The 13,882-nt window shown below is 45.9% G+C and overlaps 1 protein-coding gene across 18 annotated transcripts in view; it reads right to left on the bottom strand.

The window, feature by feature from the left end:
- Positions 1–13,882, bottom strand: part of CASK (calcium/calmodulin dependent serine protein kinase) — a 226,416-nt gene that overhangs the window by 68,877 nt on the left and 143,657 nt on the right. For all 18 annotated transcript variants that reach the window (XM_045570438.1, XM_045570441.1, XM_045570443.1 and 15 more), the window contains 3 exons: positions 7,977–8,079; positions 3,673–3,848; positions 882–1,004 (listed from right to left, as the gene is read on the bottom strand). In XM_045570438.1, the coding sequence (XP_045426394.1) occupies positions 882–1,004; positions 3,673–3,848; positions 7,977–8,079 (402 nt within the window). The remainder of the gene's footprint in view (positions 1–881; positions 1,005–3,672; positions 3,849–7,976; positions 8,080–13,882) is intronic.

Genomic DNA, 13,882 nt, shown 5'->3' with positions numbered 1-13,882 from the left:
CTAACCTAAAACAAATGAGAAAGCCCAAATTCTCAAATGTGAACCAGATTGAATTGTAGGAGACGAGATTTTATTCCATGATTCTGATAAACATTCTCAAATGAGGCATATGAAGAGCAAAACGAAGAGAAAAATAATACTTTATTTTCAGCAATGATAAAGGGCTGAAATAGGCCATAATTTTCAGATAGATGGCTAAAATAACTAAGCCTATGGTGATTAAGGTCTGAAGTTATCTTGGACATGATTTTGTTGGTTAAAATGAGCATCTGAAAATTAACTTCATCCCTGAGACCGCATCCTGAGTGTGAGGAATACTTGGATTGAAAAACCACAGTATCTTCGAACTAGAACAAACTTCAAGGCCACCTGATTCCACATCCCCCTTCCGTCCCTGATGGATGAGGGTTCTTTGTGACTTTGTCCAGTAGGAGAGCATTCTTTTAGGGCAGCCCGTGAAAATGTTAAGAAAGTGAAAAAGTTCTTTTTTTGTTGTTTTTTCTTAATCCTCACCCGAGAAACGGAGAGGGAGAGAGAGAGAAACATCAATGATGAGAGAGAAACATCAATGATGAAAAAGAACCATGGATCGGCTGCCTCCTGCATGCCCCCTAGTAGAGATTGGACCTGCCACCAGGTATGACTGGGAATCGAACCCTGACCTCCTGGTTCATAGGTCGCCACTCAACCAGGGAGCATGCCAGCTGGACTGAACTCCGATGTTTGCACAGAGGATGTGCAGGAGCAGCAAAGCAGATGAACAGACCATCTGAATGATGCTCAGAAAAGTGACAAGGTGCGGAGGGCCACCTTGGAGAGCAGGCTCTGCTGTGGCCGGGAGTGTCCCCACCACGGGCAGGGGGTCACCGTGGGCTCCGTACCTTGAGCCAGGGGTGGTTCAGGGCCTCGTAGACGGTGATCCGCTCGGCTGGGTCGAGCATCAGCATGCGGCGCACGAGGTCTTTGGCACTTTCCGAGATGTGGCTCCACTGCCTCGGGTTCATCTGCAGAGGAGGACAGACAGGACAGTGAATCCCAGTGAGAAGGCAGAGCCACTGCCATTTAATATCCCTCTCCGTGGCCATGACTGTGCCTCCTGCATTTGGGAAATACATTTTTGTCCTTTATAAAGAAGTTGATTGGACAGAATCATAGACACAGAGAATACCCTGAGGGCTGCCAGAGGAGGGGGAGGTTGGGGTGCTGGGAGAAAAGGGTGAAGAGATTAAGAATAAAAATTGGTAGTTACCAATAGCTAGGGGGAATCACTTCATAAATTATATAACTGATCACTATGCTGCACACCTGCAGCTGATCCTATATAACACACATGTAATATGCAAATGGTCATTACGCCATGAAGTGTGACAACTGATCGCATAACGACTGGATCACGGATCAGCAGGAGGGTGGGGCCGAGAGCTACAAGCAGGCAGCAGAGAGCTACAGGAGGGGGCAGGGCAGCAAGCTTTGAGGGGCGAAGCAGCAGGCGGAGAGCTACTGGTGAGTTACTGGTGCATGGATTTGTGTGCAGGGCCACTAGTATGAAATAATATTGAAAAAAATTGAATGTCAACTATAATTGGAAAAAAAGTTAATTGAAATTAAATGTTAGCCTACAATGCAGTTAAACAGCATTTTCTCATATCTACTAAAAAAATCAAGCTAGCAAATGTGAATAACAAGCTAAATTAAAATAACTTCAGACCAGGAGTACTTTATAAACGACGATAACGTAAATGTGAGACATATCATAACAATTTCTTGAAATACCCGCAGAGGTCAGGATTTTGATAACAGTTCAGTTAAGAACCACCCGCATGAGAAAACGATATTTTTGAGATCTGCTTCAAAATAATCTAGTAGGATGTGGAAGACGCACAAAATAAGACGGGCTGAACGGTGATAAGCATTGGAGCTGGGTTTCATCAGACTGTTCTCTCCATGGCTTTTGTTTGTTTGAAATTTTCCCTAAGAAAAAGTGTAGACACAGTGCTGACAGATCATAGCACAGAATACTTTTAAAAAAATGCACGAGGCCCATCACTGATGGTAGCGATGATGCTCTACTTCACACTGCGCTGTGGAGAGCCTGCGGCTTTTGTAAGGAGAGTCAGGGATAGATGCAAGAGGTGAGGCTGGTCAAGTGAAGGCGTAAATGTGTTATTAACCTCAAAGCTTCCAGCCGGCAGGTACAGGAATGCTGCCACCATCCAGCTGACTTACTACGAAAGTGAGAATGGGGACTTTTAAAATCATGTAACTTCTGTACATGTGTGAACGGTCCCAGTTTCTTACAAAGAAATGAAAATACTATTAAATGCTTTAAATATAGATGCAATTGAATACCAGAAGCTGCTGGAATGAAGCACATTGCCTTGGAAACAACTGAACAGACACAAAGGAAGGGCTTTATTATTAGCAAACTAGTGGCCCAGTGCATGAAAATCATGCACGGGGGTGGGGTGGGTGGGCGTTCCTCAGCCCGGCCTGCACCCTCTCCAATCTGGGACCCCTAGAAGGATGTCCTACTGCCATTTTAGAGTTTAGATCTAAACTGGCAGTTAAACATTCCTCTTGCAATCTGGGACTGCTGGCTCCTAACTGCTCACCTGCCTGCCTGATTGCCCCTAACCACTCTGCCTGCCGGCCTGCTCACCCCCAACTGCCCCCTGCTGCTGGCCTGCTTGCCCCCAAATGCCCCCCCCACCCCCGCCAGCCTGCTCACTCCAAACTGCCCCCCCGTCCTGATCACCTCCAACTGCCCCCCACTGATGGCCTGCTTGCCCCCAACGGCCCCCTATTGGTCTGCTTACACCCAACGGCCCCAACCCCCACCAGCGTGATCACCCACAACTGCCCCCCCCCTCTTGGCCTCTAACCGCCTCTACCTCGGCCCCACGACCATGGCTTTGTCCAGAAGAACATCCAGAAGGTCTCCTGGAAGGTTTTCCCGTCTAATCAGCATATTACCCTTTTATTAGTTTAGATAGAGGCCTGGTGTAGGGGTGGGGACTGGCTGGTTTGTCCTGAAGGTGGGTGGTAAGAGGTTGATCAAAGAACTTGTATGCGGACACACACACACACACACATGCACGCGCGCGCACACAGATAACCCATGGACACAGATAATAGGGTGGTGAGGGCCTAGGATGGGGGTGGGGGCTAGAAGGGGTCAATGGGGGAAAGGGGGACATATAGAATACTTTCCACAACGAAGATAAAAAAGGAGAATTGAACAGAAAACTTAGGGCCTCCCAGTTTTGGAGTGTAGTTAGAGAAACCTGTAAAAAAAATGACAGAACGTTCTGTTGAGCAGAAAGTACAGGTTGTAGTAAGAATGGGAAGAAAAAGGACTTTCCCGACATCAGCTGCGGGTCTGGTGCCCGGATACACTCCTCTGTGGTTCCCATGGGCACCCTCCCAGCCCGTCACCCCTGACGACGCCAGGAATGACTCTGCACTTCTTGAACAAAGAAAGCGATGCTTCACTCTCAGAAGCCCGTAGAGAGTACATGTGGTTTCCTGTCCACATCCGCCCCAAGGTGTGACTGTTTCTCCGACTTGGAGTCGACATGACAATCAAGTCACCCAAAGACAGACAGCGACTTCAAAACACATTTCCAGAACCGCTGCCTGTGCACGGACAAAGCCAGCCATCCCGCACAGCACCTTGTATTTGCCTTTGATGATGCCTTCGAACAGCCGCTCCTTGGTTCCGTAAAAGGGCAGGCAGCCACTGAGCAGGATGAAGAGGATCACACCGCAGCCCCACACGTCCACAGGCTTCCCGTAAGGCTCTCTTTTGACAACTTCTGGGGCCATAAAATGAGGTGTCCCGACGCGTCCTACAATGAAAGCAACAGCAACAACATCAAGGAAAAGTATTTACGCAAAGCAAGTTCGCCCAACCCCCAGCTGAAAACGGAAAAGAACTGAACAGTAACAATTGGAATGAAAAGTTTTTCCTACTGGAGATTGACATGCTTGTACCTGGAGGGAAGTTACTGTGGGAGGGAACAGACCCAGTCCCCCCTCTTCCTTCTCTCTCTCTCTCTCTCTCTCTCTCTCTCTCTCTCTCTCTCTCTCTTTCTCATCATATGGAGTCCAAGATCATTTTTACTTTGAACATTGCATAATACTTTATCTAGAGCTCAGAACTGTGATTCAGAATTAAAAAGTCAGTGGCTAGAGCATCAGCCTGTGGACCAAAGGGTCCCAGATTCGATTCTGAACAAGGGCACGTGCCTCAGATGCAGGTTCGATCCCCACCTCCCTTCCACTCTCTCTAAAAATCACTGGAAAAATATCCTCTGGTGAGGATTAAAAAAAAAAAAAAAAAAAAAGACCTTAGAGATCTGCTGATGCAGCTGAGAATCTACACTAATAAAAGAGTAAGATACAAATTAACTGTACCTTCACGACACCCACCAGTCAATCAGGAGTGAGTATGCAAATTAACACAACAACAAAGATGGTAGCTTAATTTGCATATGCAGACACTGAGCACCCCAGCTGCTCAGGGCCTCTGGGCAGCGTGGGAATGCTGAAAGGCGCTCCGGCCGAGGGAAGGCTGTGCCGGCAGCCAGAGGAAGGAAGGCCCATTTTTGCACGAATCTTCATGTATTGGGCCTCTAGTGCACATGTGTCAAACACAAGGCCCGCGGGCCAAATCCGTCCCGCCAGGCCTTGCAATGTGGCCCACACCGCGCTGTCATCACTGCACTCTGCTGCGTTTCCATCACAATGACAGTTTATGACTGTTCAGTAAACCATTTGGCCTGCGATTTAGGCTGGATTTTAGATTTTGGCCCCTTCTCTGATCGAGTTCGACACCCCTACTCTAGTGTGTCATAAAGCTCTGGTAGTGACTGTCAAAGTCAGCTGGGCTGGAGATTGCCAGAGCCACCCCCAGTCTGTGTGCTGGGGCCGCTCCTTGCTGCAGACCATCATGGCTCTCCTCCCTCCTCCATAATCAAGGCGATTAAGTCAGGGTCCAGAGTGTGAAACCATTTTCATTGAAGATGTACAGTAGCTCCATGGTTAGAAGGAAATAGTTTGTTCCCGCCTGGCCCCATTTTGCTCCCTCACGTAACACAGAGAAGCTGAAGCACTGAGCCCTAAGCTGCCAACCTTGGTGACAGCCTGGCCAGGGCGGGGCTGCTGGAGAGTCACTTGGTTCCTCTGGACAGGCGTGAAAAGGGACGCGCAGGGCGAGAGACCACAGTGCCTGCTGCCCATCTGCACGGTGCTGGGCAATGCAGCTTACCTCCTACATTTCCCACACAGGAAAGGCCCACGCACCTCAGAGTGGGGGCCTTGCTTAGGGATTAGGTGGAGCCACAGTGGACAGCCCCAGGCACCCGGGGGGGGGGCGGTTCTCTCTGCTTATCTGCACGGAAGTCCACCCTGATGTGGAGAATGAGGGTGCATCTTGGGGAAGATGCGTGCATTTTAGTTTAAGAATTTGCTTGTAGATGACAGAAGGCAAGACTGGCAGGAAGAACTATAGGGATGATCCTTTGGGTTTTGTGCGGATCGGTAGCAGGTAAAAGGACTGGAGGCAACCTTTAACACACGTGGACGTCACGGAACTCCTTGTTCGCTCTCTCTTAACTTTTCCTGCGTTGCGGTCACTTGATTTTGTGACTTTGACCACAAAATTCTAAGAACAGGAAGCCAGTCACCAAACCAAGTGAAATGTCACTGTACATGATCTGCATCAGATAAACATTTAAATATTTAAATGTCATATTTTCTGATAATACAATGACCTCATTGCCCAGAAGCCCACGGAGAGAATGGCTGTGGACAGCTACCTCTGCAATATTGTAGGACTGGGGTCTTCACGCACCCAAACCCGGTCACCTTCCTCCCATCTCCTGCCTCCTCTCACACAGTTGTTGCACATAGTTTAAGCTTTTCTTTTTCTTTATTTAAAAAAAAATATATTTAATTGATTTTTTACAGAGAGGAAGGGAGAGGGGTAGAGAGCTAGAAACATCGATGAGAGAGAAACATGGATCAGCTGCCTCCTGTACACCTCCTACTGGGGATGTGCCTGTAACTGGGGCCTGTGCCCTGACCCAGAATCGAACCGTGACCCATACATGTAAACGGCGCTCACTGTATGGGACAGACACAGGAGAACATGCCTATTAGAGGACAATGTGGGAAAGAGATGAGTGAAGGACTGAGTGCTGACTCCTGGCTCACGGGCAGAAGTGGTCTGTGTTGCTGCTGTGCTGTCTCAATGACAATGAATGACATGTCACCTGGGGAGTGAAGCTGGTGGCAGCCCTGTCCCGATCCAAGCTTGCAGGCTTGTCCCCGATGGCCCTGGTAGCTGTGGCTCAGTGGGTAGAACAATGTCCCGTGCACTGACAAGTAGCTGGTACCATTCCATAAAAATTCCATATTTTTCTAGTTGTATTTTGCTTTGGCACATGCCCAGATTGTGGGTTTGATCCCCAGTTAGGGTTCGTGAGGGAGGCAGCCAATCGATGTTTCTCTCTCTCATAAATCTCTCTCTTTCTCTCTCTCTCAAAGCAATAAAAACACACTTAAAACAAAACTTATAAAAAAAATCAACCAATGACTGCATGAATGGCTGGAACAACAAATTGATGTTTCTCTCTCCCTAAAAATCAACAAATAAAATAAAAAAGAAATGAAATAAAGTATCTTGTGCAACATTATTATTTTGATATTTATAATTGGCCAGGCATTTGAATGTACTATGAACATTCTTGAAAGAAATCAGGTTTAAAAAGGTGCCATTGTCCTAGTTTGGCTCAGTGGATAGAGTGTTGGCTGGCAGACTGAAGAGTCCTAGGTTCAACTTTGGTCAAAGGCACGTACGTTGGTTTCAGGTTCCTCAGCCCTGGTTGGGGTGCGTGCAGGAGGCAACTAATTGATGTGTCTTTCTCCCATCGATGTCTCTCTCTCTCTCTCCCTCTTCCTCTCCCTTTCTCTCTCTCTAAACATCAATGGAAAAATACCCTCGGGTGAGGATTACCGCCACCAACAAAAATGGAGCTATTGATATTTGCCATGTTTCCTCTTTGGGAAGCATGGCAGCATTGAGAGAGAGAAAGTAGAAGGAAATGACTAGAAGAAGGAAAGCTTCTAGAACGGAGACCTAAGCAATCTGCAACTAAGGAACGGAACTAGAAACAGGAGGGCACCCTGAGCGGGAGCCATTAAAGGCATAAACAGAAGCCCGAATACTGGAACCTGTGATTAGCATCCACCCCTGCACACTAGCGAAGTCACTATTTTAGCTTTTTGTTGTTGTCCGGCCTGGAAATCTTCTAGTTATGTTTTGCTTTGGCTAATAATAAAATTAGTCTGCATTCAATTCTGCTTGCTCTTCCCAAATACACAGATCAGGGCTGGAGCAGTACTCCGACAAATGCAAAAGCAAAACAGCATTAGCCATCGGTGTATGCCTGAAGGTACATAACCCCTACATTCTTTATTTCGCTTCGTCTACTCAGTTCAACCTTAAAAGTCACGTTGCCTCAAATATCAAATTCTTCCAACATTGTTTTAATCTCGGTATGTAGGGTCTCTTCTCTGTTAGTGCTGGAGGTACAAAGAATAAAAAGCCTATCCCAGCCAGTGTGGCTCAGTGGTTGAACGTCAACCCACAAACCAGGAGGTCAGGGTTCGATTCCCTGTCAGGGCACAGGCCCGGGTTGCGGATTCAATCCCCAATGTGGTACATGCAGGAGGCAGCCGATCCATGATTTTCTCTCATCATGATGTCTCTCTCTCTCTCCCCCTATCCCTTCCTCTCTGAAATCAATAGAAATATTTAAAAAAAGACAGCTTATTCATAAGGGACTAAAATTCTAGTTATGACTACAGAGTTATTAAATTCAAAACTATACAATGAAAACAAAACAAACTATACAATGGCACTTTGGTGGGATAGAATGCAATGGGGTATGAAAACATTGAAGTGTTCTTACCTCCAGCTACAAGTCCGGACTCTCCTAACTGAATAGCTACCCCGAAGCCCCCAAGTTTGACAGGTGCCGAATTTTCCTTGGAGGCGAGGAGAACACAGTGGGGCTGAAAGAAGAAGACAAACACACCAGATATGAGGATTAATTTAGCAGGAACAAGAACAATTCAATTTACGCAAAACCGAGTAACGTGACGATAAAGTAATACATTAGAAACTTCTGGAATTATTTTGGGTACTTGAATTATTTGTCTTAGTCTCACTTCTAGCTGACTTCTCCAAAGACTTACCTGTTCTAATATTTCCCAGGAATTATCTGCTTCCAAGATTAGGGTATAGTGCTAAGAATTACTTAGGATCCTAATCACGGATCTAATATAATATTGAGTGTCAACTGTAATTAAAAGTAAATTAAACCTGATGGGTGTGGCTCTCAGTGGTTGAGCATCAATCCATGAACTAGGAGGTCATGGTTCGATTCTGGTCAAGGGCACATGCCCAGGTTGTGGGTTTGATCCCCAGTGTGGGGCGTGCGGGAGGCAGCTGATCCATGATTCTCTCTCTTCATTGATGTTTCTCTCTCTCTCCCTCTCCCTTCCTCTCTGAAATCAATACAAACATATACAAAATAAATTAAAAAAAGGAATTACTCAGGAAGCACAGATGCTTAAGAAAGATATTAATATATATATTTTTTGCCTTTTTCATGCAATGTTCTCTTCCTTTGAGTGAGTCTCCATTTGTTTAAGGAAAAAATAGCTCTGACACCTTGTGCTTCAGGGGATACTGATGGCCTTTTTTGTCCACCCTTCTGCCCTCCTCTTTCTCTTCTTGCTTCGTGTCACCCCGAATTAAGAAGAGTCAGATCCAAGGACTGCAACTGGTCTGGCGCCTAGGGAATGCCCTGTCCTTGCTAGGCCCCCTTCTCCCGGGCCCCGCCCCCTCTCTGTGGGAAAGGAAGGTGAGAAACCAGAAGTGGGAAGAAGAAACTGGAAAAAGACCTATCAATTATATCAGAGTAGTCTTTCAATAGAAATTCCATGACTTTGATCATTGGACTGTACCTATGAAGAGAATGTCTTATTTTGAGGAAATATATAAAGAGGTAGATAGAGCTAGATGGGAGTGAGAGACTGAGAAAGACAAAAGAAAAGTGGAAAAATGTTAACATCCGGGTAACCTGAGTGAAAGGAGTCTGCAATTTTGTACCAGCCTTAGAATTTTTCTGTGAGCTTAAAATGATGTAGAAGCAACCCCACCCTACTTTTAAGTCACTCAAAAGAATTCTTGTGGTTACGCTTTCGATTTCTTACATGGTGAGCTCAATTTGTTTCAATTAGATGCTGACCTAATTTGGTATTTTAATTATGTAAAACACTAGAGGCCCGGTGCACGAAATTCGTGCATGGGGGGGGGGGAGGGTCCCTCAGGCCAGCCTGCATTCTCTGCAATCAGGGACCCCTTGGGGGGTGTCCAACAGCTGTTTCCCTTAAAACCCTTCCTCTGCTCCATCTTAGGTTCTAAACCAGCAGTCTGACATCCCTCTCACAACCTGGGACTGCTGGCTCCTAACTGTTCACCTGCCCGCCCACCTGATTGCCCCTAACCCCTCTGCCTTTCTGATCACCCCTAACTGCCCTCCCCTGCCAGCCTGATCTCACACCTAACGGCCTCTGCCTTGGCCCCCACCACCATGGCTTTGTCAGGAAGGAAGTCGGATGTCCAGAAGATGGCTGGTTGACCCGATCTAATTAGCATATCACCCTTTTATTAGTATAGTAATGTGCATAGTTCAAAGTGAAAACTGTAAACAAATACCATTCAGAGAGGTCTAGTTTTTATCCCCTCTCCTCATTCCCAACCTCTTCCTTCTCATGGGTAGCTATTGGTATCTAGAGATTTTCAGGGAAGTTTTAAAAAAAAATTTATTATTGAAAGTATTACATATGTCCCCTATTTCCGCATTGACCCCAGCTAGCATGGACTTTTGTTTTTTATTTTTTAATATATATTTTTCTGGATTTCAGGGAGTTCGAGAGAGAGAGAGAGAGAGAGAGAGAGAGAGAGAGAGAGAGATTGAGAGAGAGAGAGAGAAACATCCATGATGAGAGAGAAGCATGGATCGGCTGCCTCCTGCACGCCCCCCACTGAGGATGAAGCCTACAACCCTGTGCACCTGCCCTGACCAGGAATTGAACCCTGACCTGGTTCATAGGCTGACTCTCAACCACTGAGCTACACTGGCCAGACTTTTGTTTTTAAACAGAGGCATCTGTGTGCTGCTGGGAAGATTCTGAGAGAGGGAATACATTCCCAGGAGAGAGGGAATGGGGTGTAATGCACAGTGGCTGGTGCAGGAGCACCTGCAGATGCAGGCAGGTGTGGATGTAGATGAGGAATTCCCTTCCGAGCACTTCTACTTTCCATTCACTTCAAAATAAGAAGTGATCATCAAGTGTGAGTGGGAAAGGGCAGGCGCCTGCTGGCCGTGAGGAGAGTGAAGGTGTGAAAGGATTTTCAAAGAGCAGGAGTGTCAGCTGACTAAGGCGGTTTACCTTCAAACGATACCATCAGCATCCCACAGCCTTGCTGGCCCCACTCGTGCAGGCCCTGATTCATCAGGTCTGGGATGAAATTAAGAATGTGCATTTTTTACTCTGGCCGGTGTGGCTCAGTGGATAGCCCGTAGGCCTGTGGACTCAAGGGTCCCGGGTCAATTCAATCAAGGGCATGTACCTTGGTTGTGGGCACATCCCCAGTGGAGGGTGTGGGGTGGGTGCAGGAGGCAGCTGGTCGATGTTTCTCTCGCATCGATGTTTCTAGCTCTCTATTTCTCTCCCTTTCTCTCCATAAAGAATCAATAAAATATATTTTTTAAAAAAGAATATGTGTTTTTAACAAGCTCCTGAGTGACGTTGATGCCGCTGGCCTGGAGCCATACTTAGAGAAGCCCGGACTCAGGAATACAGCAAGACTGGCAGCACATGGCTTCACTTGAGGTCTGTGGTCATGGATTGGAAGTGAGACAAATCAGCGTGATGTGTGTTTGTACCCCGCAGTCCCCCTTCTGCCTGCCCAGTGGTCGGCAAACTCATTAGTCAACAGAGCCAAATATCAACAGCACAACGATTGAGATTTCTTTGGAGAGCCATATTGTTTAAACATAAATTTCTTCTAACGCCACTTCTTCAACATAGACTCGCCCAGACCGTGGTATTTTGTGGAGGAACCACACTCGAGGGGCCAAAGAGCTGCATGTGGCTCGCGAGCCGAGGTTTGCTGACCACAGGCCTGACTGAATTTAACCAGGGCTGGGATTTAGATAAAGAGAGGACCGTGATATCAGTGAATAGAGGGCACCAAATAAGCATACCCATTTATTTCTTTGTTTTTATTTTTATCGATATATTTATATAAATAGATGCTGGAAATCAGTTCCAGCATGTCATAATCGCAAGAGTTTCATCGAAAGGTTGATGGAACTTGGGGACTCAACAATGGCTGAGTCACATATGTTATCGCCTATTGGAATGGCTAAAGGCATTTCTCCAACCTGAAAAGGATGATTGCTGGCTGCCAGACAGCTCAGGGCATCTCAATCTACATGTTATTGGCCCAGTACCTGAACAGCCAGAGGTAACTCTTCCAATCTGATAATGCTTTTGTATACAAACCCTAGCCTTTCATGTGTATATCTCCACCTTGTCTTAGGACAAATTATGTTAATAAAAAGCAAGGGGTCCTAAGACAAGGAGAACTTAGTTCCTTTAGCTAACTCTTTCTCTGAGTCCCTATAATGCCTTCCATAATTATGTTTAGTCTCTGGACTCTTATTTAATTTACTCACAGCCCCTTCTCCAGATTGCTGAACCCTTCTAGATGCCGGATCAAGACCACTGGAGTTAAATAGAAACCTAAGATACCAACAAAGGAGGACAAGAAAGGGTGAGGGGAAGTGAATATAGAAGAATGAGGTAGGCCTGGCCATTGTGACTCAGTGGTTGAGTGTTGACCTATGAACCAGGAGCTCATAGTTCAATTTTGGGTTGGGACATATACCCAGGCTGCAGCCTTGATCCCCAGTGGGGTGGGGTGAGGGGCCTGTGGGAGGCAGCCGATCAATGATTCTTTATCATCATGTGTCCTTGACTGGAATCAAACCTGGGACCCATCAATCCGCAGGCCAATGCTCTATCCACAACAGTCCATATAAGACACAGTCACAAGGTAACTCTGTCAACTTATACTCTAGCTCTTCACAGTTGGTCATCAACAAACCTTATGAAACCTGATGGAACAATGATACCACCCTCATGGCCTCCTGGTTATCTGCAAAATAAAGGCCACATTCTGGACCTTAAAAAAGAGGGAAAAGCCCTGGCCGGTTTGGCTCAGTGGATAGAGCGCAGGCCTGGGGACTGAAGGGTCCCAGGTTTGATTCTGGTCAAGGGCACATGCCCAGGCAGTGGGTTTGGTCCCCAGTGGGATGGATGCAGGAGGCAGCCAATCCATGATTCTCTCTTATCATTTATGTTTCTCTCTCTCACTCTCTCCCTTCCTGTCTGAAATCAATAAAAATATATTTAAAAAAAAAGAAGGAAAAGAAAAAATTATTCAAGAACCAGCAGCTCTTGTAAACTACCATTTACATTTTTAAGAATTATCAGAAATTCATCTCAATATCGTCACAGCCCACAACATGCTCTAATGAGCGCCAATCACAGTTATGTCATGAGAAAGAGCCTTCTTACATTTAAAAACGTGATATCTTGAATTAGCCATAGTGACTAGCATTTCATTATACTCGTTAAATATTACTTTGCTAAAATTATACATTTCAGGATATAAAATGCACCAACAGAAAATTAATCTCTAAAAATTGTGTGATCATATGTAAACTTAACAAAGTGTTATATTTATTGCATTACGTCCAGTATGACAGCACAGGTGTTATTTGGTGGTGTGGGAGTTTATGTGTTTACTTCTTTATCTCCACTATTATGCTTTATAAATAATAACACATTTTAAAGGGGAAAAAGTCCATGTAGCATATTCTCAAATAGAAGAAGCCTGTTTGTAATGAGAACTTAAAAAGCTCCTTTCTCTTGAGAGATCAGGAAAAACTTCCCTCCATTGCCAAGGGGAAGGTCTTCACCCAAAAGACAGAAATAATTTCCTAAAGTGAAGCGTTCGCTGAGCTGAAAGGTAAAGTTGTTGCTGAGTTTCGGGGCTGTGAGATATTCGCACAAGAAGCCTGAGGGTTGTCACACTGAAAAAAGAAAGAAAAGGAAAAAAAAAAAAAAAAAAAAAAAAGCCTGTTACCACACTCAGACAGAAAAAAAAAAAAAAAAAAAAAAAAAAGGCAGAAAGCCTAACCCACGGCCCCTCCACCGGATGCAGGAGCCCAGCTGGCCCGGCTGCCTAGGGAAGTGCAGGCTCAGAGTGTTCACTCCGGAGCTGAGCTGTGAGTATCCCCCAATCTCCACGCCACGGGCACCCCTTCTTCTGCTTAAAGCTGCCTCCCGGTGACACCTGCTTTTAGAGGGACACCCCCGGCCTGAGCTGCTTGTCTTCTGTGTGCACTGCCGGGAGGACTGGGAGGTCTGCTGGGATCAAGTCCAAGTTGCTTTCCTTGGCAGCAGACTGGATTTCCTACGTGCTGTGATGTTTTATGATTTCCGATGATACGTGACCTTGACCTTAGTACCTTGATGAAGTTCTGCTGTCTGCCTAGCTTCAGGAGAGCGCTTTCTTTACTATGCTGTTGCTATGTTGTGGTCATTACCACATGTGTGACATTTTGACTTCTGTGCTTCAGAGGTAAATGAGGGGACTATTAGAGAAAAGCAAAATGCACTTTAGTTAATTCAACTAAAGTGGAAAAAATGTTTTTTGGGGCATGGTTAAGTT

This window comes from Pipistrellus kuhlii, unplaced genomic scaffold (assembly GCF_014108245.1).
Source record: "Pipistrellus kuhlii isolate mPipKuh1 unplaced genomic scaffold, mPipKuh1.p scaffold_m20_p_32, whole genome shotgun sequence".
Lineage (NCBI taxonomy): Eukaryota > Metazoa > Chordata > Mammalia > Chiroptera > Vespertilionidae > Pipistrellus > Pipistrellus kuhlii.
This window is presented reverse-complemented; position numbering and strand designations above follow the sequence as displayed.